This window comes from Notolepis coatsorum (assembly GCF_963971535.1).
Source record: "Notolepis coatsorum genome assembly, chromosome: 1".
Classification (NCBI taxonomy): Eukaryota; Metazoa; Chordata; class Actinopteri; order Aulopiformes; family Paralepididae; genus Notolepis; species Notolepis coatsorum.
The window spans coordinates 178648554-178673504 of record NC_140165.1 but is presented as its reverse complement, the minus strand read 5'-3'; the positions used below and the strand labels follow the sequence as shown (position 1 = coordinate 178673504).

General features: G+C 45.5%; 1 protein-coding gene across 1 annotated transcript in view; it reads left to right on the top strand.

Annotated features, from left to right (window-relative positions):
* The window catches only part of LOC311223584 (uncharacterized protein), a gene marked incomplete at its 3' end in the record, with an annotated part of 41065 nt that extends 35900 nt beyond the window's left edge, over positions 1–5165 (top strand). Inside the window, exons 6-7 of the mRNA XM_084308362.1 lie at positions 3807–3917; positions 5062–5165. Coding sequence (XP_084164488.1) covers positions 3807–3917; positions 5062–5165 — 215 coding nt within the window. The remainder of the gene's footprint in view (positions 1–3806; positions 3918–5061) is intronic.
* Between the last annotated feature and the right edge of the window lie 19786 nt (positions 5166–24951).

The following is a 24951-nucleotide window of genomic DNA, read 5'->3' as shown; positions in this document are numbered from 1 at the left end:
CCTGAGTAAATGGCGATAAAAGTCAGAAACAAAGCCTCTCGATGTCTCTTTGTCATAAAATAATTTGTGAAAGCGGTGATGCACTAGTGGAGCGTCCCATGGAACGCCATGAGCCTTCAGAGCTGCTCTTATTAGTAAATAAAAGAAAAAGGAGGTTCCGGGGAGATCATATCCGTTGGATATATCCTGGACAGAGCGGAGACCAGAGTTATCGAAGATATCCCCCAATGTGTGGATGCCTTTCTTTTCCCATCTAGGGTACCTAATAGGTTGTTGTCCAATAAGGAGAAGATTGTTATTAAATAGAGGGGAATGCGTGTACCATTGATGGCGGTTAGTACCCACTTTCTGAATGTCACGCCAAGTCTGGATCACATGTGTGATAAGAGGGCCAAATCGTAATTTACATTGTTTAATTGATATGTTGGTATACACAATATACCAACACATATGGGGACACCAACTTCTCCTCCAATGGTCGCCAAGATACAGCTGCTTGAGCGTCAAACCAAGTGATCAGAGGTCTCAGAGAGAAAGCTTGAAAATAATATTTAAAGTCTGGAAATGCTAAGCCCCCATCGAGTTTACTCCTTTGGGCAGTTGATCTTGTCAAGCGCGGGCGTTTATTGTTCCAAACGAATTTATATGAGGCAGAGTGCAATTTCTGCCAGTAACCAACAGGAGGAGGTAACGGGAGCATGGAGCTGATAAAGTTAATTCTGGGTAAAATATTCATTTTAATTATTGACGCACAGGCCTGTAATGCATTTTTTTATTTGGACCATCTGTTGAAGTCATTCGTAATCCTGTCACCCAAGCTGGAGTAATTATACCTTACCGTCTGGCTAATAGTGGGGAATATTTCAATCCCGAGACATTAAAAGTGCTCCACCATAAGTATGTTTGCCGGTAGGATGGTAGCCTTCGCAGGCTCATTAAGTGGAAGAAAAGCAGATTTTGGCCAGTTGATCTTAAAGCCGGACAGGCTGCCAAATTCATCTATCATGCCGAGCAGATGAGGTAGAGAGAGGGAGGGATTCTGCATAAACAGGAGTACATCATCTGCGTATAAGCTAATATGGTGATGTGTGCCCTGAATTGAAATAAGAGATATAATTTGGGATTGTCTTATGTATTGAGCTAGAGGTTCGAGGGATAAAGCGAAGAGTCCGGGACTAAGAGGACAACCCTGTCTAGAACAGCGCGAGACAGAGAAGAGTGGCGAACAGAACTTTCCCGTTAAGATCATGGCCGAAGGCCCAGTGTATAGAACTTTGAACATATGAATGAAACCCTCACCCAACCCCATCCTTCTGAGAACTGCCCATAAGTAAGACCACTCCAATCTGTCAAATGCCTTCATTGTGTCCAAGGACATGACCGCTGTAGGGACTGCAACATCCTTGCTGGCATTAATCACGTGCAGTAACCATCTGATGTTGTCAGTAACCAGGCGGCCTCTTATGAAGCCGGTCTGATCAGGGTGAACTAGAGATGTCATGTGCTTTTGAAGTCGGGTGGCTAGAACCTTGGCATATAGCTTAAGATCGGCTCCGAGGAGACTTAGGGGCCTGTAGCTGCCACATTCGGTGGGGTCCTTATCCTTCTTGAGTAAAACAGATATAAGCGCCATATTGACATCTCTAGAAAAATTGCCCTCTTTGATTGAGTGTAAAATCATTGAGAGTAATAAGGGACAGAGTACATCCCAGAATGCAAGATAGAGTTCCGGTGGAATCCCGTCCCATCCGGGAGCCTTGCCCCGTTGCATATCCGCAATCGCCTCTCTAAGTTCAACCAGCGTGATAGGTGCAGCTAACAACCTAGCACTATCTTCTGAGATCTGTGGTAGATTGATTTGATCAAGAAAATCCTCCAGCTTGGTATGATCAAAGACCACCTCTGACTTGTACAGGTTGGAATAAAAAGAGCGAAATGTATCATTAATCTTTTTGGGGTTGGTGGTTACCTCCCCCTGTTGGTTCTTAATGGAAGGGATATCCGCAAATTGCTCACTGGCACGTATCTTCATAGCTAGTAGGTGACTAGGCCTGGAGCCGTGAAAGTAGTAGTGCTGTCTTGTTCTGTGCATCTGAAATTCAGATTGTTGTCTTAAAATGGAGTTAATCTCTTTTTTCACTACCTTAATTTGAAGCTCCAGTCGACTAGAGTAGTTGTGCTGCAAGGAAGAGATCAACATGGCTTGAAGCTTTTCCAGTTCCTCCAGCTTGGAGAGACGTCCCTTGCGGAGATTGGATGCAAAAAGAGTAGTGTTACTTCTGATAAAACCCTTAACCCAATTCCATAGAATTCTGGGGTCCTGTACAGAGCCAACATTAAACTGCAGGAATTCAGTGAGCTTCTCTTTAAATTGCAAGTTAAACTCTCAGTTTTTCAGAAGTGTTGAGTTAAAACGCCATCTAGGGGCACGGGATGTTATTTTACTGAGTGAACCTTTGAGGAGGATACCTTTGTGGTCTGAAAGTGCTATGGGCAATAAGTCAACATCAAAGAGATGTGGGGAAGAAAAAACATAATCAATTCTGGAAGAGGTCTTATGTCTCGACGAGAAGAAGGAGTAATCCCTCGCGGATGGGTTGAGCGAACGCCACATATCAATTACCCCTGTGTCCTTAGACCAGGCCTGTAGGGCTGTAGTAGCTTGCTTCTGATCAGAGTTTTCCGCGTGATTGGATCTATCAATCAATGATCCCAAACTGCATTAAAATCAGCTCCTACTATTAAAGAGTAATCAGGTAGTTTCAACATAGCTGAAGTTAGTACAGCATAAAAGTTAGCGTCATACAAATTAGGGGCGTATGCAGAAATCAGTGCATATCAGTGCGGTATATTGAGACCCCCTGTATTCCAGATCAGGATATTCAAATTAGCCATAGTCTAAAAAGGATGCAGTCTGATTGAATGTAATTCGTTTGGAGTAGAAAACTATAATAGATACATATTCACTTGTTATTGAGTACCGAGCGTGAGCGTGAAAACAAAAATAAAACAGAGCGAGTCGACTGAAAAGAAAAACAAAAAACAACACAATCCCCCATTCCCTCCCCCCTCCCCCCCACTTCTATAACTTCTCCTATCCGGAGATTAAGCTGCATCCCACCTGGTCGTCTGCAAACTTTCGTGGATATTTATTCAAGTGAAAATGGCTCATGACATGACAAGGTCCTCTCTCCAACCGACAGCCCACGTTCTGTTTCAATCAATGGTCTTACATGGTTCTTAAATCTACTTTTCCGACCCCCGCAACGTAAAAGTGGATTGATCTATTACACATGTTATCAACGAGAAGTCTGGAAACATAATATTCACATAAACGCACAGTATATAAATCAATACTCAATATTAACTTATTTAACATCACCCCGAACTAAAGTGCAAGGTATTTTTCCATGGACTAACTCAAGCCTCTCTTAACTCAACCAAAACCTCCACCACCCCATAGAAAGCTACACACCTCCCACTTGGAATCCTGGTCTCTAGACCCAAGGAGACCACAAACAGATAACCGCGAGGGGGGGGGTTCGAGCTGGAGCATATGTGTGTAGGTTTTTAGATAACAGGTATTAGGGGTATATCTTATATAAGACAATTAACTAAAATGTGATTTCATTGGATGTGCTCTGACAATTAATGCTTGTATATCTTATCGTGTGTTGTCATGTTTGTTTATGTGTTTGTTTAAAAAATAATAAAAAAAAAAATACAAAAACAGATAACCGCTCTCCCTTGGTGGGGGAATCTTCGGATCAACCTTTTTATGGGGTGCCGTTATTACTCTTCTACAGGCAAGAGCACCACGAGCCGTCAGACGTCTCTGCTGAGGACCATAGAGAGTATGATCGCCGCTGATCTTCTCCGGACGAGCCTGAACCACCCCAAGCCGTCCTTCCTCATCCGTAACATAGTACCAGTCACTCCCTCATGGTTGGCTTCATGAGACTCTCGCGCCACCAGGGTACTGACCCAAGCTCCATAGGGAACCAGAGGCGCTCCTGACTCCCGTTGCCCGGGCCTTTCCAAAACACAACAGAATAGAATAGAATAGATCTTTATTGTCATTGTTACAGTTGTTACAACGGAATTTAAAAATGCAACCCTAGGTGCTAGTAAAAATATAAAAACAGTCCTAAACACAGTATTAAATATAAAAACAGGGGTGGGGCATAAATAACATTAATATAAACGGGGGTGTAAAAGATAATTGCACTATCCCTAATGTTGTGTGTGCGTGGGGGGGGGGGGGTGCAAGGGAGACTGTTGTTTTAAAAAAATTGCTGAGTTTAGTGCACATATGGCCCTGGGATAAAAACTAAACTTCAGTCTGTTAGTCCGGGTGGGCATGACGCTGAAACGCCTGCCCGAGCGCAGCCACACGAGGTGCTTGTTGCCCGGGTGGTGTGGGTCCTTCAGTATTTTTACTGCTTTTTTGAGGCAGCGGGAGTTGTATAGTTCCTCCAGTGAGGGGAGGGGGCAGCCGATAATCTTCTGGGCCGAGTTGACGACCCTCTGGAGCGCCCTCCTCTCTGCGGCTGTGCAGCTGAGGAACCACACATTTATGCAGTAGGTGAGGATGCTTTCCAAAAAGACACAAGCAGGTCTTGTCTGAGGTGGTAGTTTCTCAGTACTCTCAGGAAGTAGAGTCTCTGCTGTGCCTTTTTCACTATCGCCGTGGTGTTGATTCTCCAGGTCAGGTCATCCTCCAGGTGGACACCCAGGAACTTGAGAAGCGTTCAGTGTTGACTCAGGGAATGCTACTCCCTTTTTAGCTGCCAAACAAAGTTCTCGGAAGGCGGCCCCAAGCTCCCATGCATCGAGGGCAGGCGCTCTTTCTTCTTTGAGTGCTTGGCCTCCCATTCTGCTCTCTCTATGGCTCCTCCTCGGATTAGCCACTTGTTCACTGCTCAGCGGACCCAGCTGATCCCCCCACAGAGCTTGGCCAAGCTGCTGAACTTCCCAGGTTTAGCAAGATCAATGATGGCTGCGCCCCAGAGCCTTTCCTCCCTTCCGGACTCGTTAGAGGGTTCTTTTATCCTTTCTCAGAGAGCCCGGGAGCCTTGTCAGCCTTGCTCAGAGACTTCTCGGACGAACTTGACGTCTTCTTCAGCTGGGCTCGAGTAAGAACCGCTGTGGATGCCCTCCTCTGAAGCTTACACACAGCCTCTCTGGCGTTGGGCAACACCAGGGTTTAGAGCGCCAGACTCGGAGCCTCAACAGATTGCTTGGCCTGACTTATTTTACGCCTCTCACTTTGACCGGACCGAACCCATGGCTTGAGAGAGAAGCCTCCAGCGGTGAGGATCTCTTCCACTCCTCTCGTGATCTTGTCCAGTTTCCCTGGGTCATTGTGGGACGTGAGAATATCGTCCACATAGCTGTCCTCCTCAAGGACCCTCCTCTCCTCACACATGTGAGAACTTGGGCAGCCTCGCCGTTTTCCTCATGGCCAGCTGTGCTATGCACCCAGCTGGCCTGCTTTCGATGTTGACTCGAGTGATAGCGAAATCTTTGATCTCTTCCGCGCTTTCTTGCTCCAGGCCCTGAGCCCCTTTTCTGGTGTTTACCAGCTCACAGGAGATCTCCTCCACCTTGACCGCTTTTGTTCTCATAGAGCAGTGGTTCTCAAACTGTGGTACGCGTACCACTAGTGGTACTTGGTGGTACTGCTGGTGGTACTTGAAAACATTTACAAAAAAGCACAAGAATTCTTTTTTGTTTTTGTTTTTTTTTGCAGTCAGGTCACTGAACTTAGAAGCAGGCCAGGCCAGTGTTTCTGGTTGCGGCGGCGCGATAGTTAGATAACCTAAGTGGGGAACAACCAGGAGATCACTGTGACAGAGAGTAATGCAGTCTAAACAGTCATAAATCTTTAATTCAACTTCAGCCCTGATCATAACCATTTATTTTTTTTTGATTTTTTGTAATGTCAGATACAAAAATGAAATACTCCCACTTTTCTGAAAAGAGTTGGTGTTAAATCTGACATTACAAAAAATCCATCAAAATCTGTGTTGTTGCTAATCATTGACACATGCCTAGCCTGTAATAATCCCCCCCAGAAAGATATATTGAAAATATTTTACTTTTTGTGTGTTTTTTTAACAATAATTTGTGATGCCATCACACAAACTGGCATTTAAAAGGTAGACATTTAAAAATGTATTGAATATGTGTTTTCTTTTATTTTTTACAATAATTTGTGATGCCCATCACAAACACTGGCATTTAAAGGGTAAACATTCAAAAATGCCTGCACCAGAATGCAGGAAATTAAGTTTTTGTAACAAAATAATTGTGTGTGTGTGTGAGTGTGAGAGAATGAAGGACAATTGCTTGCTGTGTGAGAGAGAGAGAGATAGAGAGAGAATTAAGTACATTTGCTGAAATACAGTTGTTCTTAATTTTCTCACTTCCTATGTGAGAATGTTAGTTATTATGTTCTCAATGCCCCTTGCATTGTATGAGTTGTGTGGAAGAGTTTGCTAGTTCTAGTGCTATCCCTTTGTACATTTTGGCAGTGTCTGACAAAAGTTAACAATAAATAATGGTATTAGGAATACATTTGCCTCCTGCGTGAACTGTGCATAGCTGAATAGACTGTATTTTAACACCGGTCATATGGTGGTACTTGGAGAGCCAGCTACGTTCTCAGGTGGTACTTGGTGTAAAAAGTTTGAGAACCACTGTGACATAGAGCATGCGAAATGTGGATTGACATCTTCATCTCCTCAAACAGATCAGGGTTCCCCCCACAGTCTTCCCTAGCGGGCCGTCCCACAGCACCAGGTCTCCCATTATCTTAATCCACTGTGGAGCAAGCCGACCCTCCCGGTGGCTGATCAAGAGCTCGATCTTCTCTGGCCGGACCAGCTCCTCTGTCTTGACTTCTGGAAAGAATTTTTTAAGCTGCTTTGGGCTGACAACTCTGCCTGCTCGGGCGATTTCATCCAGGCCATAACAAACTATCTGGTGGGGACTCTACGTGTCCTCTGAAATGCGCATCCTGACCTTGAGCAGGTACATTTCTGTCTTGAATCTCACTTTCATTCCACCGACTCCATGCACAACCAACGTTATCTTCTCCCCTCAGAGACTTCTCGGACGAACTTGACGTCTTCTTCAGCTGGGCTCGAGTAAGAACCGCTGTGGATGCCCTCCTCTGAAGCTTACACACAGCCTCTCTGGCGTTGGGCAACACCAGGATTTCGAGCGCCAGACTCGGAGCCTCAACAGATTGCTTGGCCTGACTTATTTCACGCCTCTCACTTTGACCGGACCGAACCCATGGCTTGAGAGAAAAGCCTCCAGCGGTGAGGATCTCTTCCACTCCTCTCGTGATCTTGTCCAGTTTCCCTGGGTCATTGTGGGAGGTGAGGATATCGTCCACATAGCTGTCCTCCTCAAGGACCCTCCTCTCCTCACACATGTGAGAACTTGGGCAGCCTCGCCGTTTCCCTCATGGCCAGCTGTGCTATGCACCCAGTTGGCCTGCTTTCGATGTTGACTCGAGTGATAGCGAAATCTTTGATGTCTTCCGCGCTTTCTTGCTCCAGGCCCTGAGCCCCTTTTCTGGTGTTTACCAACTCACAGGAGATCTCCTCCACCTTGACCGCTTTTGTTCTCATAGAGCAGTGGTTCTCAAACTGTGGTATGCGTACCACTAGTGGCACTTGGTGGTACTGCTGGTGGTACTTGAAAACATTTACAAAAAAGCACAAGAATTTATATATTTTTTTTGCAGTCAGGCCACTGAACTTAGAAGCAGGCCAGGCCAGTGTTTCTGGTTGCGGCGGCGCGATAGTTAGATAACCTAAGTGGGGAACAACCAGGAGATCACTGTGACAGAGAGTAATGCAGTCTAAACAGTCATAAATCTTTAATTCAACTTCAGCCCTGATTATAACCATTTATTTCTTTTAGATTTTTTGTAATGTCAGATAAAATATGAAATACTCCCACTTTTCTGAAAAGAGTTGGTGTTAAATCTGACATTACAAAAAATCCAACAAAATCTGTGTTGTTGCTAATCATTGACACATGCCTAGCCTGTAATAATCCCCCCCAGAAAAATGTACTTTGCATTTGATATATTGAAAATATTTTACTTTTTGTGTGTTTTTTTTAACAATAATTTGTGATGCCATCACACAAACTGGCATTTAAAGGGTAAAAATTCAAAAATGTATTGAATATGTGTTTTCTTTAATTTTTTACAATAATTTGTGATGCCCATCACAAACACTGGCATTTAAAGGGTAAACATTCAAAAATGCCTGCACCAGAATGCAGGAAATTAAGTTTTTGTAACAAAATAATTGTGTGTGAGTGTGAGAGAATGAAGGACAATTGCTTGCTGTGTGAGAGAGAGATAGAGAGAGAATTAAGTACATTTGTTGAAATACAGTTGTTCTTAATTTTCTCACTTGCTATGTGAGAATGTTATTTATTATGTTCTCAATGCCCCTTGCATTGTATGAGTTGTGTGGAAGAGTTTGCTAGTTCTAGTGCTATCCCTTTGTACATTGTGGCTGTGTCTGACAAAAGTTAACAATAAATAATGGTATTAGGAATACATTTGCCTCCTGTGTGAACTGTGCATAGCTGAATAGACTGTATTTTAACACCGGTCATATGGTGGTACTTGGAGAGCCAGCTATGTTCTCAGGTGGTACTTGGTGTAAAAAGTTTGAGAACCACTGTCATAGAGCATGCGAAATGTGGATTGACATCTCCATCTCCTCAAACAGATCAGGGTTCCCCCCACAGTCTTCCCTAGCGGGCCGTCCCACAGCACCAGGTCTCCCATTCTCTTAATCCACTGTGGAGCAAGCCGATCCTCCCGGTGGCTGATCAAGAGCTCGATCTTCTCTGGCCGGTCCAGCTCCTCTGTCTTGACTTCTGGAAATAATTTTTTAAGCTGCTTTGGGCTGACAACTCTGCCTGCTCGGGCGATTTCATCCAGGCCATAACAAACTATCTGGTGGGGACTCTACGTGTCCTCTGAAATGCGCATCCTGACCTTGAGCAGGTACATTTCTGTCTTGAATCTCACTTTCATTCCACCGACTCCATGCACAACCAACGTTATCTTCTCCCCTCTCAGTCGGAATCTTTTGGCAGCTTGGTGGGTTATGTAGTTGGTGTCGGAAGCGAGGTCTACTAGGGTCCCAATAGTTTGCCCTCCGTTTGTCATGACCTCCATGATCATCATAAGCACAGGATGCTCCCTCAGGCCATTTTCTTCAAGGAGACTACCACCCTTACTGCTTGCACTCATTGACACCATTGTTTGGTTGGTGAATGCCCTTATAATCTGGTCTGCTGCTTCGGGGGAGACGTTAGCAAGCGTCTTCTGTTGCTCATCTGAGAGTGTTCCCGTGTTTACGCCACTTGTTTCCACCCTTTGCCTTCCCATTCTCCTCTCCTCTCCTTTTTGCCCTCCTTGCGCAGAGCACATGGGGTAGTGGTGGTCGGAGGTCTCTCCCTTTTAGCAGCACTTCTTCCTGCAGAGGAACCTGTCGCTCCATTCTCCGTCCCTCTGATGGGATGCCAAACATCTCTGGCAGGCTTAATTTCTTTCAACAATGTCTCTCTTCTCAGCCAGACTGAGCGCTTTGAACCTTGTACAGAAGAAAATCTTGCCTCCGTGTTCCTCATCTCCACACACTCTGCATTCTTCTCCAGTCGCATCCATTTCTGTGGCCCTTGTGAACGTCTTCCTCTCTGGCTTGCTTGGCTTCTCGAATACTTCCGAGGGTCTTAGCTGTACCAACGCCTCAAGGACTACTTCTTCATTTTTTAAGAATATTAGGAGTGTCAAAGTGGCCTTCAGGGGTGACATCGATCACGGGTGCAGTTTTAAAGGTGAGCCAGCTCCTCAGCTCAATTTCAGGCAGTTTGCTTTCAATAGTTTTGATAACTAGTGGATTCTTTATAGCTTCAATGTTTCCTAAGTCTGTCAGGTCAGTAAGGGCCTTCTCAAGAGCTTGGACAAGCTCTATTGTTTTTCTCGGCTGGTTACCTTTTCCCACCGGCAACTCCTCCAACTCTTCAATTATCTGAATAGCGATGGTGGTCTTATTCCCGAACCAGTTTTCAAGGACCCTAAACATATCTTGAGCTGTGTCGTAGCTTGAGAGCCTAACGTCATTGATGATTTTCTCCTCCACTGTCTAGGAGCTGGAATTTCTTTTACTTCGGCCGACCCAGATGGATCTCCCTGTCGCTGGAGGTTTTCCCAGTCTTTTCGCCAACTGTGAAAGTCTCTCATGCACCCGCTGAACTTTGGTAGCTTTGTTGGGTGAAGACGAACTCTCTGTACGGCTGCTGCTTGTGAGCCTCCCGCTCCCAGGCTTGCCATGCTTGCCAACTGGATCTCAGCTGCCTTTTCACTGGCCTCTGCGGCCCTCTCCTCAGACCCAGCGCTAACTTGAAATGTATTTGAAGGATAAACCCCTTGAGATATGCTATCTCGTTTTCGAGGGGGTCCTTAAAACCCTTGAGAGTCCAAACTGCTTTTTGCACCCGTGGGCGAAGAACAAAGGGATTTAGAATGTCTCCCAAATGCTCAGGAAGTCACGTGTCGTCTCTGAAACTACTAATACTAAGCTCTGCGTCGTTGTTCTAATATCCCAAAAAAGGTGTGGTGTGTAAACAATTGACGTCCACCAGGTACGAGAGTTATACCAAAAAGGAGATTTATTGGCTGACCACAAAATGGTACCCAATTCACTCTCAAAAAGTTGTATACTCTATAGATTACGTGGATCCAGTTTACACGTAAGCAAATGTGCACTGGTGTCCACCTTTCTCAAATTATTGGTTACAAAGATTCTTAAACAAGCAAAGTCCAATCCTATAATCTAAAGTTCCTTTGTGTTGCAGTAGATGTCGTTATTTTCGCCTTCACCGATGAGGTTTCACTGGAAGTCATAGCTGTCTTCTTCACAATCTGTTTCTCTTCTTTTTTCCCTGTTTCCAGAGGCCCTCCTTTTTATAACCGAGTTGCTGGTCCCTGTGTGACCTCACAGGAAGTGACATCTCAAAAGGGTTTCCACCAATCAGGAGCTAGGTCTGTTTGAATTTGAAAATAGGGGCGGTCCTAACGCCCAACTGTTGCCAGCTTAAATTTCTTAATACCAAATTTGTTGTCTGTCCAAATCAGCTTAAACCAGTCTTTTGTTTGGCATAATACTTACATTACAATACGTCTGCTTCTGGGGCACATTTCAATATGACTCATTACAGTTTGTACCATATTATAACACAATAGACAATTATTTTGGTCCAACCCTTTGTTTTACTCATTAGTTTAAATTAGGATCTTCCTACATGCACGTTACTTCAAAACATTACACTTGACTTAAACCACCTTATTTAAAACTACATATTTTCATCTCAGAGTTGGAATATAGTTCGAAATCACTTTGCCTTCTTTGTTTGGACTGTACTAAGCCAGATTTGTTATTAACACATAATACCTTAAATATAGATAACTTTAGTTTATTTCCTAAGAGACCTTAATTCAACCAAAAGCCAATCCATTTTGTATCTCATGATAATCTAAATGATTTTCAAGAGCAGGCTTCCTGCTCCTGCACAGCTGTGTTTAAACTGCTGTAATTTCACATGGCCGTGACTTAGATATTCACACCTTAGTCAGCCAGGTCATTGTCTGAGCTCTGGGGTTGAATTAACATCCCTTTGTTCTAATGTTTCACATATTGATGCAATCAGCCAATACTATTGTCCTCTAGGAAGCTGTCCGGCCTAGTTCTATATGCAAAATTGGTGTCTGTGGCAACATTCCAATGGTCCTGTCAGCACACAGAAACCTTACCTCAGTATTGACCCTTGGCGAGGCTAGCCTGGTGATTGGGTTTTAAGACAATCTATTGAGTTATATTGGAAGATAAACACTGATTACTAAAAACTGGTATTATTAAGCATTAATTATACCACATGCGCTTTTCAGAAATCGGTAAAAATAGAGAAATTACATTTTCGAGTGCTTTGAGATGTTATATATATGTCTCCTTACTTGCTAAACTTAATACGACTTGTAAATATGTTTAATTCTTGCTAAATTGTATAGTTCTAATTATCTCCGTATTCATGGGAACTACAACGCGTCACGTACATGTACGCGCGCACACACAAACAGCGCGTGTGCGGTTGATGTGTTAAATCACTGAGTGATACCAATACATTCCATGCAAATCATTCAGAGCAACAGGGGGGAGGGATAGTTTGTTTCTCACATTGTCGCTGTCTGTGAACTCACTGCTCTCTGAAAAGCTATCTCGGCCATGGGGCTACATATTTCTCCAACAAATCATATACCGTCTATAAGATCTATTTTCTGGTATTCCAAGTTTAGTCAGGATAATAGAACCTGCATTATCATTCTCGAGAATACACTTTTCATTGGCTGTGTTTACAGCTCCTCACGGACCCGACTGCACGTTATGAATTAAACGTTTATTCTGGAGCATATGAGCAAATTCAGTAACTTTCTGAACTTGTAAGTCGCTTTGGATAAAAGCGTCAGCTAAATGACTAAATGTAAATGTACATGTACATATCCCTTATTAAAACGAATAACAGCCTGAAAAAACAATTCAGCCTATTCAATTGTTGTAGAATGGATATAGCCAATTTTACGCACCGCATAGCCTATATTTTACACACTTTGTTTGCCACAAACAACAAGCTCCCATTGGCTGGTGCAGATTTCTGACAACGTGATTGGTTCAAATGACAATCTCCGCTGTTCGGCGGAGACAATACCGATTGGTCCAAATTTGAAAAGGGGAAAACAATCCCAAACGGTTTAGATTGAAAACGAATAACAATAAAAAAGATGCAATCGCTGCAATTCAAAGGTGAATGGACTGAAAAAAAATGCGTTCATCCTCCCAGCACCAAACCAATGTGCCTAATTTGCCAAGAAACGGTAGCTCTTGTGAGTGGCAATTTGAAACGCCACTACGAAACAAAACAAAGGTTATCCTATAACCCAAGTTAAATGATTAGCGTAGCTGTCTGCTTCGCTCTATGGGATACACTCAGCGCCTATTGCGCGTCAACTGAAAACTTCTCACATGCACCTTTTATCTGCCCGACCACGCCCACCTCCGGCCAGCATATAGCCCAGGTGTGATCAGCTCCCCCTTCCGAGTCTGAACTTCAATGAAACACAGCCAAGTGTCCTCAGGGCTGCGTTAAAAGCAGACAGCTACGCTAATCATATAATAATAATAATAATAATAATAATAATAATAATAATAATAATAATAATAATAATAATAATAATAATAATAATAATAATAATAAATAATAATAATAATAATAATAATAATAATAATAATAATAATAATAATAATAATAATAATAATAATAATAATAGATCAAATTTATATAGCGCCTTTCATAGAACCCAAGGTTGCTTCACAATCAGGACAAAAAATAGGGCTAGGGAAATAGGGGGGGAAAAGGGGATGAGGGAAGGTAAGGGATAATGGATAATGGACCTAATCTAAACTAACTGATGGGGGAAAGCCTTGGTGAAGAGGTGTGTTTTTAGAGGCTAGGGAAATAGGGGGGAAAAAAGGGGATGAGGGAAGGTAAGGGATAATGGTTAATGGACCTAATCTAATCTACTGTAAACTAACTGATGGGGGAAAGCCTTGGTGAAGAGGTGTGTTTTTAGAGCAGATGTTACGTGCCCCCGTGGGGAGACGCAACACTAGGCCACAGACAGGATAGGTGAGGATGCAGTGACACAAAACACCATAGACGGATTGTAAAATAACAATATTTATTTTACACAAATGAGATCAGCAACACAGAGAGCAAAGAGGACCTACCAGTGAGCACCAAATAATATCAAAATGAAACAAAAGCCCCCCCCCCCGTTACAGGCGCGGACGCCCCAAAGTACAGGAGGTGGTGCTCACTCTAAGCTGGTGTCTTTAACAGTAGTTCTCCTACGTGATGCAGATGTAGACCCCAGGGTTTCTTCCTGCCCTCAATGTCCCTGTGTGCGAAACAAAAGGTTAGAAATGGGAAAAGAAACAATTATCACATACAGGGTGATAATTGGATACACAACTACACAATACAGGTAATGGGTTACAGACAAAATGTATAATAGGTAGGAACACACAAGATACAGCTATACAATACAAATAATAGGCAACCAGAGCGTTCACCAGCTCTCACACCATCTGTAGCTCAACAGAGCTGTAAGTGGCTCATGTAACAGACATGAGCCCCACAGAGCTTTAACTAGCTCTCTCAATACCACCAGCCCAACAGAGCTTTACCTGGCCTATGAACCAAATATGAGTCTACACACAAAACAAATGAGAGCCCCTTTTACAACACAACCAGATAGTTACCATACACCGACCGGGCTCTAGCTAACAATGCATACACAGGGATTATATGAAGGGATGTGGAGGCCAATTAGGCTGATGAGCCTCAGCTGTGGTTGCTGCTGCTTCTTCTGTTGTTGGAGTGGAATGGTGATTGACCCTGAGAGGTAGATAGATTATATAGGAGGGAGACAAGAAAACACTACAACCTGCCTACATACATAACACATGTTATATATATACTTATACAACGGCATGCAAATTTCTCGATTCTGATTGGCCATTTACACGTCTTTATTGGCAACAATCCACGGTCCTGGGCTCAGGACCCGCCCACAACCGAATCACATATCACTCCCCGGCTCACTCCGGGAGAAAACAAGATCGCGGACAACAAATGGATATGTTGATAGCACCATAACGACTAAATATGAAGCGATTCTGTCAAGGGGAATGTGTTAGTCCTTTAAACAATGTTGGATGATGTAATTGATGGGTCTTGAGTCAATCTAGAACAAAAGAAAAATCGCGGATTGATTGATTGATTAATTGATTGATTTAAATTTCTACTTCCTTCCCACTGACTGCAGCGTTCACTCTCACACTGTCCGACGCTGGCGTACCCACAAACACACACACACACATACACACACACACACACACACACACACACACACACACACACACACATACACACACACACACACACACACACACACACACACACACACACACACACACACACACTGTGACACACACACACACACACACACGCACACACACACACACTCCTGTCTGCAACAGCGGGGGAGTCAGACTGAGAGAGAAGCAGCGCTGTTTTAAGTGAGCATGGTCTATTGAATTGATTGATTGGTTGATTGCTAATTTTATTACTGTACCCCTGGTTTCCAACTGGTTAAGTTTAGGCTAAAAGAATTAAATAAAAAAATAGGGCGAAGAAAACGTTTTTTTCCTATAGGGCAAAGAAAACGTTTTAATTTGTTTTACCTACTTTATATAGAAGCATCTAAGAATGAAGTTCTATGGAAAGTAGGTCTGCATTCCCTTAACAATTGTGTGTATTGAGCCGTACTGTATTGTACCCATTCTGCATCTGGTAATACAATTTTCAATCAATCATTCCAATAATACACAGTTGGATGTGTTAGTTGGTTGGATGCACTTCAAGCTGCTTCCACATGAGGCAACTTCTCTCAATCATTCCAATAATACACAGTTGGATGTGTTAGTTTGGTTGGATGCACTTCAAGCTGCTTCCACATGGAGGCAACTTGTCTTTTTTGTAGTTGTGGGAACTACTTTTTCTGGCGGATGGTTTTTTCAATAAATCTTCGATTAATGTGTGTTTATTGTATAGAAATAAGGTTGGATGAATCTGGCAGTTGTATAAAAGCTTTACACCACTTGTAGTCGTGATTTGTGACCAATAAACCATGCCTAGGGGGGTCTAACGACCCTCGGCTGCGCCTCGGGCCTAACGACCACCCCTAGGCATGGTTTATTGGTCACAAACCACTCCTGCGCGTGATGTAATGCTTAAATAATAACCCATACAATATAATATTACATGCATACATAATGAAATAAGGAATGAAATAAGGACAGAGTCCGTAACACTTCCCCCCCCAAGGAGTCAGCCCATGGCCGACGAAAACACACACCATCAGTCACCATAGAACAAATAAAACAAACACCCAACCATCCCGAATAGCAAAACACCTGTTTCAACAGGCCACCCCCGAGAAAGGGCATCGGCAAACACATTCTCTGTGCCCTTCTTGTGCCGGACCACCACGTTATACCCCTGCATAAGCAGAGACCACCGCATCAACCGCTGGTTGTGGTTATACATGCGGTGCAAAAAAACAAGTGGGTTGTGGTCTGTGTGGACCACCACAGGCTCCACACTCGATCCCACATAGACCTCAAAAAATTCGAGCGCCAGCAGCAATGCCAACGTCTCCTGCTCTATTGTTGAGTAGCGTGTCTGGCTGCCACTAAACTTCTTTGAGAAGTAGCCCACAGGATGGACCAAACCCTCGGAATCCATCTGCGTCAGAACCGCACCAGCACCCACACAACTCGCATCAACCTCAATAGGCTTACTGAAATCAGGAGCATTTAGAACCGGAGCACTACATAAAAGGGCCTTACAGCTCTCAAAAGCCGCTTGACACTTGGCCGTCCACTGGTATGGCACCAAGGGACTGATTAGGTCAGTCAGAGGGGCTGCAACCAAGGAAAAATTCTTACAGAACCCCCTGTAGTAACCCGTCATCCCAAGAAAACGATGTAGCTCTCGTCGTGTGGTCGGTACTGGAAACATGATTATGGCCTCTATTTTGGCTCCTAGAGGACGCACCTTACCACCGCCCACCTGTTTCCCCAGGTAGGTCACTGTCGCTTTACCGAACTCGCATTTTGCCAAGTTCAGAGTCAGAGAAGCGTCTGCCAACCGCTGGAATACGGTTCTCAATGAGCTCACATGAGCAGACCAACTCACTGAATGCACCACTACATCGTCCAGATATGCTGTGCAGTTGGGCACATCCCCCAACACTATGTTGACCAGTCTCTGAAACGTAGCCGGTGCGTTACGCATCCCAAACGCCATCACAGAATACTGCAGGAAAGCATCGGGCGTAGCAAACGCAGATATTTCAGAGGCCCTTGGCGAGAGTGGCACCTGCCAGTACCCTTTTAAAAGATCCAATTTCGTCACATACCGGGCTGCTCCAATGGTATCTACACAATCGTCGATGCGCGGCATAGGAAAAAAATCTGGAATGGTTACTGCATTTACCTTTCGATAATCAGTGCAAAACCGATGAGTGGTGTCTGGTTTCGGAACCAGCAGGCATGGTGAGCTCCACGGGCTCAAACTGTGATGAGCCAAATCATGCCCCAGTAAATATGCCACCTCCTGTTTCATTATTTCCCTTTTTACCGCATTTACCCTATAAGGATGCTGTTTGACTGGCCTTGCATTACCGACATCAATGTCGTGTTCCAGAACGGTAGTGCGGGTTGGGACATCCCCAAACAAAATGGGATAACTGCTAATGAGCGCCACCATATCAGCTTCCTGCTCCTTACCCAAATGTGGCATCAGGGAGGGAAGAATCAACAACATCTCTGAGTTGCATAAACGAGGAGTCTGCTGCTGGACCTCACAACCATTCAAACCATCCTCATCACTTATTGGCAGAGTAGGAGGAACAGCAACTACAGTCACCGCTGGAACAGCTCCCACCGCGGCCCCTGGGGGCGTACCTTGTTTCTCCAGCTGCAGGTTGTCCCTGGGAAGATAACGCTTCAACATATTAATGTGACAAACACGGGTTTTCTTTCGCCTGTCAGGCGTCCTGACTACATAGTCAGTATTGCTCAATTTCTGCTCGATAGCATAAGGGCCAAAAAAACGAGCACTCAAAGAAGAGCCAGGGATGGGGAACAGAACTAAAACCAAGTCCTCAGACTGGAAAGAACGTGGAACCGCTTTTTTGTCAAACTGCCGTTTCATTGAACCCTGAGCAGCAGAGAGACTCTCCTTAGCGATACTACACGCCTCATGCAGCCGCTCTTTAAACCTACACACATAGTTCAAAACCCCTCTCTTTGGAGGTACGGTGTGCAGAGCCTCCCCCATTAACTGATCCTTTAATACTCTTAAAGGACCCCTCACTGAATGCCCAAACACCAGCTCTGCTGGGCTAAAACCCAGTGACTCCTGAACTGTTTCTCGCACAGCAAACAGAGCTAGGGGAACACCTTCATCCCAGTCTCTGCCGCTCTCCATACAATACTTGCGCAACACCGACTTGAAGGTCTGATGCCACCTCTCCAGGGCACCTTGTGACTCAGGGTGATACGCACTTGAGATCCTGTGAGAAATAGACAATGATGATAACACCTGCTCAAATATTCCTGAAAGGAAGTTAGTACCTTGGTCCGTTTGTAAGACTTTTGGCAGCCCGAACGTAGAAAAAAACTTGATCAGAGCTTTCACTACAGACTGAGATGTTATCTTTCTAAGAGGAATAGCCTCAGGGTACCGAGTCGCTACACACATAATTGTTAAAAGGAACTCGTTACCAGACTTCGTTCTCGGCAGGGGACCAACACAATCCACTAGCACATGCTCAAACGGCTCCCCCATCGCTGGGATTGGGCGAAGCGGGGCAGGTTTAATAACCTGATTAGGCTTCCCTGTAACTTGACACACATGACAAGAATTACAGAACCTGGTCACATCCCCCTTTAACCCGGGCCAAAAAAAATGCTTCAAAACCCTGTCATTGGACTTGGTGATGCCTAGATGTCCCGACCAAGGATGATCGTGAGCTAAAGACAAAACAGACTGTCGATACGGTGTTGGCACAACAATCTGGGTAACATAACTCCACTCATTACCAAAATCCATCCGTGATCTCCACCTCCGCATTAGCACATCATTCTCAACAAAATAGGCTACCTCCTTGTTCTCAGCTGTCTCTGGGGCAAGAGCAGCAGCAAAACATTTAGCTAAACTAGCATCCTCCTTCTGAGCAACGATCAGATTACCTCTAGTCATGGGTAAATGCGTTGTCTCAGAGGTGAGCGTATCCTGCTGAAGCGCATTACTGTCACTCGTCTCTATAGCAGGTGGAACAAACATAAGTGGGGAAATAGGCGCGCCAGACAACTGTGTAGCTAGCACAGACTCCGACAGATCAACTACCTCACCCAACTTACGTGCTTGAGCACGGGTGACTGCACAAACTGTAAACACCTGGGGGAACTGTTGCGCCAACACATCTGGACGCAAAACCTCAGGGCGCTCTAAAACCTCCAAAACGGGCATAACTCGGCCACCCGCGATGTCGTTACCCAACAGGAAAGTGACACCCCGTACCGGTAACGACGGGCGAATGCCCACTTTGAACACCCCCTGTGCTAAACCACAGTTTAAGTGTATCAGATGGAGGGGCACCGACACAAAACCCATCTCGATCCCCTGCACCAACACACTTGAGCCATTTGATGACTCATGATTAAACGGTAGCACGTCCGACAAGATAAAAGACTGCGCTGCCCCAGTATCTCTCAGTATGCGCACCGGACGCTGGTCCAACTCACTACCACTGAGAGAAACCATGCCGTCCAACATAAACGGTTCGTAACTGGGCTCCAGGTCACCACACATTTTTGTGGGGACTACTGACTGTGGAACTATCACCGTCTGCACCAAACCAACCTCCTTTGGCCGACCACTTGGCGTAGACTGTGTGCGTTTATACGCTTGACAGTTCTCTCTAATATGACCCACCCGGTGACAATGATAGCATTCCCGCTCCTCCCTGTAGCGGGGAGATAACAAACGTGGTGGGCTAGTGTGCACTTTAGCTGGAGCCCGAGCAGAGGGATAAAAACCTCTATCCTCCTGTCTTAGTGTACCAAATGACTGTTTATGAGTAAGCACAAACTCATCAGCGAGCACCGCCGCCTGTGCCAACGTCTCAACTTTATGCTCATTGAGATAAGTCACTAAACGGTCATTTAGGCTATTTTTAAACTCCTCCAGTAACATTAATTCAGACAGAGAATCAAAATCAGCTACATCACAAGCCCTGCACCACCGATGAAATAGGGATTCTTTCTCCCGAGCAAACTCCACAAAAGTCCGGCCAGGTAACTTTCTGTGAGTTCTAAACTTTTGCCTGTACGCCTCTGGCACTAACTCATAGGCTCTAAGCACAGCCGTCTTGATTAAGTCATACGACAAACTGTCAGTCAGAGGGAGGGCAGACAGAATTTCCTGGGCTTTTCCCGTTAGCTTACATTGCAGTAAGAGAGCCCAGACCTCTTTAGGCCACTTTAAAGACGTAGCCACCCGCTCAAAAGCATTAAAATAGGAGTCTACCTCCGCCTCACGAAATTGAGGTACTAAAGAAATCAGTCTACTCACATCGTAAGCCCCCACAGCCGTGGAAGAGGGTTGAGCAGGACTCCCAATTTTAGCAGCTTCAAGCTCCAGCTGCTTCATCTTAATTTCAGCGTCCATCCGGTGGTTCTCAGTGTCCAGCTCCATTTTCCTAATAGCCAACCTGTGACTATATTCCCTCTCTTCCTTCCTCTCCTCAAACTGCAACCGTGCTAAACTCAATTTTAGACTGGCCTCCTCAGCACTCCCACTAGGGAAAGATGCTGCACGTCCGTGCACTGGAGACGTGACACCCGAAAGGGGAGGCTTATCCTCTACCCCGTCTTTAACCGGGTCTACCACCGGAGGTTCCTCGCCCTCCTCGTCTGTGACTAGAGGGGAAGAAACAAAAGACGCTCCCTCACCGACACCGAGCACCTTGTTCCACACCAATATGCGCACCACCTCTTCTCTCAGGTCAGCCTTTGCCAAACTTTTAGAAAGGGTGACCTGAAAATGCGAGGCGATGGCAAATAAGTCTTCCCTCCTACACTGATCCAAACGATCAACCGAGGGATCACCCAGGAACACCTCCACCCCAAAAGACGACATCCCTACCCAGACCAGTGCACACACACACCAAAAACACACCTAATAAACCACCACCCAAAACCAAAACCAAGCAACGTGCCCACCGCACACCAACACCAAATGTCTGTCGCCCAACTACCGAGCCCCCATTTATGTTACGTGCCCCCGTGGGGAGACGCAACACTAGGCCACAGACAGGATAGGTGAGGATGCAGTGACACAAAACACCATAGACGGATTGTAAAATAACAATATTTATTTTACACAAATGAGATCAGCAACACAGAGAGCAAAGAGGACCTACCAGTGAGCACCAAATAATATCAAAATGAAACAAAAGCCCCCCCCCCGTTACAGGCGCGGACGCCCCAAAGTACAGGAGGTGGTGCTCACTCTAAGCTGGTGTCTTTAACAGTAGTTCTCCTACGTGATGCAGATGTAGACCCCAGGGTTTCTTCCTGCCCTCAATGTCCCTGTGTGCGAAACAAAAGGTTAGAAATGGGAAAAGAAACAATTATCACATACAGGGTGATAATAGGATACACAACTACACAATACAGGTAATGGGTTACAGACAAAATGTATAATAGGTAGTGTAACTGAGGGGTACAATTCCCTGACTGTATGGTTAGATATGATACTTACTACCACTACCTCTTGTACTTTAGACTCTGGCCACCCAGTACTAGGTATAAATAATTATGATAAACACTCCCACCTGATGAAACGGATCCAACACAAATGTACCAAGTCGAAAGTCTGCGTTTAATAATAATACATAGCAAAAGGTATGTACAACGATCACTTAATTACATTTATGATTTGAAATAGTATGCACTTTTATGGCAAATGAGTATTCGTAGGTAGATCAATATCGAATGTCCAATCTCTGATACATCGGCGAGCGTTGGGGGAGAGGCCTCCTAGGCGAGTCTCCTCCTGCTCCTTGGCGTGGGCTGGTACCGGCTGTGTACCATGGCCCGCTGGTCCAGGTGCTGTTCCTCGGTGCGGGTCGCGCGTCGTGCTCACCCGTGAATAGCGTCGGGGGTCTGTAGCGCAGCTCCGCGGGGGTATAGCCTGGGCTGTACTGGACCTCCTGGTCCGGTAGAGTACTGTGCTGTCGTCGGGCGTGGTTCTCCTCCTCTTCCTCTTCGTCTTCCGTTAGGTCATCCAGGGCTTGTAGTCTCTGGTTTAGCCTCTCCGCAGTGTATGCTGCTCCTTCCCGGTGGCTGGGTCTCGCTTGGACCGGTTGGGGAAGGGGGTCTGCGGGGGGTATAGACCTCGTCTGTTGGTCAAGTTCAGGGTCGCTTACTCGGCTAGGGGATGCCGCCCTGGAGTGATGTCTAGACGAGTTCCTGGAGCCTCTGGTGGAGGGAGGGGGTGTTGTCCTTCTGATCAGCTGTTCTATTAGTTGCGCTTGTGCTCTGTCGCGCTCGGCTTCGCGCTTGGTGAGATCCGATTCTCTCTGGGCACCGGTGGCGGCGCGCTGGGCGTCGGCCCGGTCTCTTGCCATATTCTCTTCCATCTGAATGCGTCTTATTTCCAGGCGTATGTGCTCTTCTTCGCTCCGTTGCTGTATCTGCAATCGATCGCGTTCACCCTGGAGTCTATCGCGTTCAGTAGAGGCTTTCAGGCTGACGAGGAATGCCTGCTGTAGTGTCCTCTCTGCCTCGCTGGGAGAAGACGGTTGTATAGGGGAGCCGTCCCTTGGGGTACTCCGTGCGGAGTCTTGGAGCTCTATCTCCACGGTGCTCTCCTCATCTTCTTCCGTGCCGAGTTCTCTCTCGGTAGTGTTGTCTTCCTCCCGGGACTCGTCGGGGACTACTTCTTCGGTATTGGCGGGGTGTAAAGTCATGTCTGGTTCCCCCTGGTCCCCACCGTGAGCTGGGTCAGTTACATTAGAACCCATAGGGGCCTCTATGGTCGGGGTAGCCTGGTCGTTAGGGTTAGACATAATTTTACTTTCTAGTTTTACCGCGTTTACTGTTGGTAGAAGACTAGGTTGTTGACTGACAGCGTAAGCCTCTAGGTACTGAGGGAGCTGTCGTTTGCGCCGCGGGCGTTGTTGGTTAGGAGGATCGTTTCGTGGAGTGTTCATCATAGGCCATTTTAATATTAATAACACTATATTAATATTACACTGATTACCATCCGGCTCGAAGGACCAATTGTAACTGAGGGGTACAATTCCCTGACTGTATGGTTAGATATGATACTTACTACCACTACCTCTTGTACTTTAGACTCTGGCCACCCAGTACTAGGTATAAATAATTATGATAAACACTCCCACCTGATGAAACGGATCCAACACAAATGTACCAAGTCGAAAGTCTGCGTTTAATAATAATACATAGCAAAAGGTATGTACAACGATCACTTAATTACATTTATGATTTGAAATAGTATGCACTTTTATGGCAAATGAGTATTCGTAGGTAGATCAATATCGAATGTCCAATCTCTGATTGCGCAGGAAGCAAATATACAACCTGGAATATTTAGGGAACAATAGCAATGATACTTGAATGATTATATAGCTGGATACACTAGGGGAAGGTTCCGACTGCTTGTAGGACAGCTGGAGGGGGGGGGGTAGAGTCTGGCTGTATCCCGTCTGGCCGAGGGTATCCTGGGAGAGCCCACAGTCGTGCGACCCGGTGCCCAGCGATCCTCGATCCACAGATGAAAGCAGTTGGACTCTCTGTGGCCGGCGTCCTCCGGTCCACGATGGAGAGACGTGAGGCGACCTCGTCGTGTAGAGCGTCTTCTCACCTGTCGTCCTCTCCGGGGGGGGTATTTCCAACACACCGCAGTGTTGGCCTTTATCCATAGAATAATCAAAGTACTCAAAGCATAATCCAAGCCGGGGAAGGCTAGCCGTCGTCGGTAGAATAATCCAATATACAGGTCCACTCGCTCTTTGGCCTGGAGCTCCTCGGGTGCAGCTTCACGTGGGGTCAACCACCCTGGATAAGCGTCCAGCTGATGCCCGAAACGATGGGGGTGCTGATTACTATAGAACTCTTACCGCACGAGGCACTACATATGAATAGACTATTATTAGCTTAATAGAATACGTCCAACTCGACGATATAGTGCCAAATATGACTATTCAAATATTAATATACACGATGTCTCAATGCCGATACTGGGCCGAATTGGCCTTACTGCCCACACGTGTTTCGCGGGGAGGCTTTTGCGTCTGTCACTCTGTTGGAGGGTAAGGAACTGGACTAAAAGAAAGCTCTACTCTAATAGCGCAGTATATATACGCACTATGAACAAATAGTACCATTAGTGGTGCGGTAGACATATTCCTACGCGGAACTAGGACTTGTCCATACATGTTGAGCAGTACGATTGAACCTGGTCTGAGGGGTATGGCGACCTGGCACCAAGGTCTCGTCCAATGGTAGAATGGAGACTATTATGGGATGTTCAGTAGACTAGAAGGGATATTCAATGCATATTGTACAAGGAATATACAAGGGATATCAGGGGATATACAAATACAATTAAATATATATATATAAATAAATATATATATTCGGTTTAATCTGATCCTTCCGAACAGCCGCCCCCTAATTGGTCCCAACCCAATTAATTAAGCAGAGACAGATTAACCGCACTGTCCACCACTCAAGGGTTCGCTGTAAGGGTCAGTCAACTCACAAAGTCATAGGGTCATGGTCATCATCGATTGTGTCTGGGAGTCGGGGCAGTTCTATGAGCCTCGCCACAGGACGGGTGTAAATGCGCCCCTGGACGAGTACTTCAGCTGCTCGGACCTTGCCATCGGCACCGGTGATCACTTTGCTTACGCGGCCAGCCGGCCACATAGCTCTGGGTAGTGACTGGTCAATAATCATGACGACTGTTCCTTCCGTCAAATTGTCTCTCTCTTTTACCCACTTCTGGCGGGTCTGTAGAGACGGTAGGTAGTGCAGTAGGAAACTGCTCCAAAACTTGTCGGCTAATACTTGGCTGTACCTCCACATTCGTCGGCCGTTCGCTTCTTCAGGCCGGTACATTGTCTGG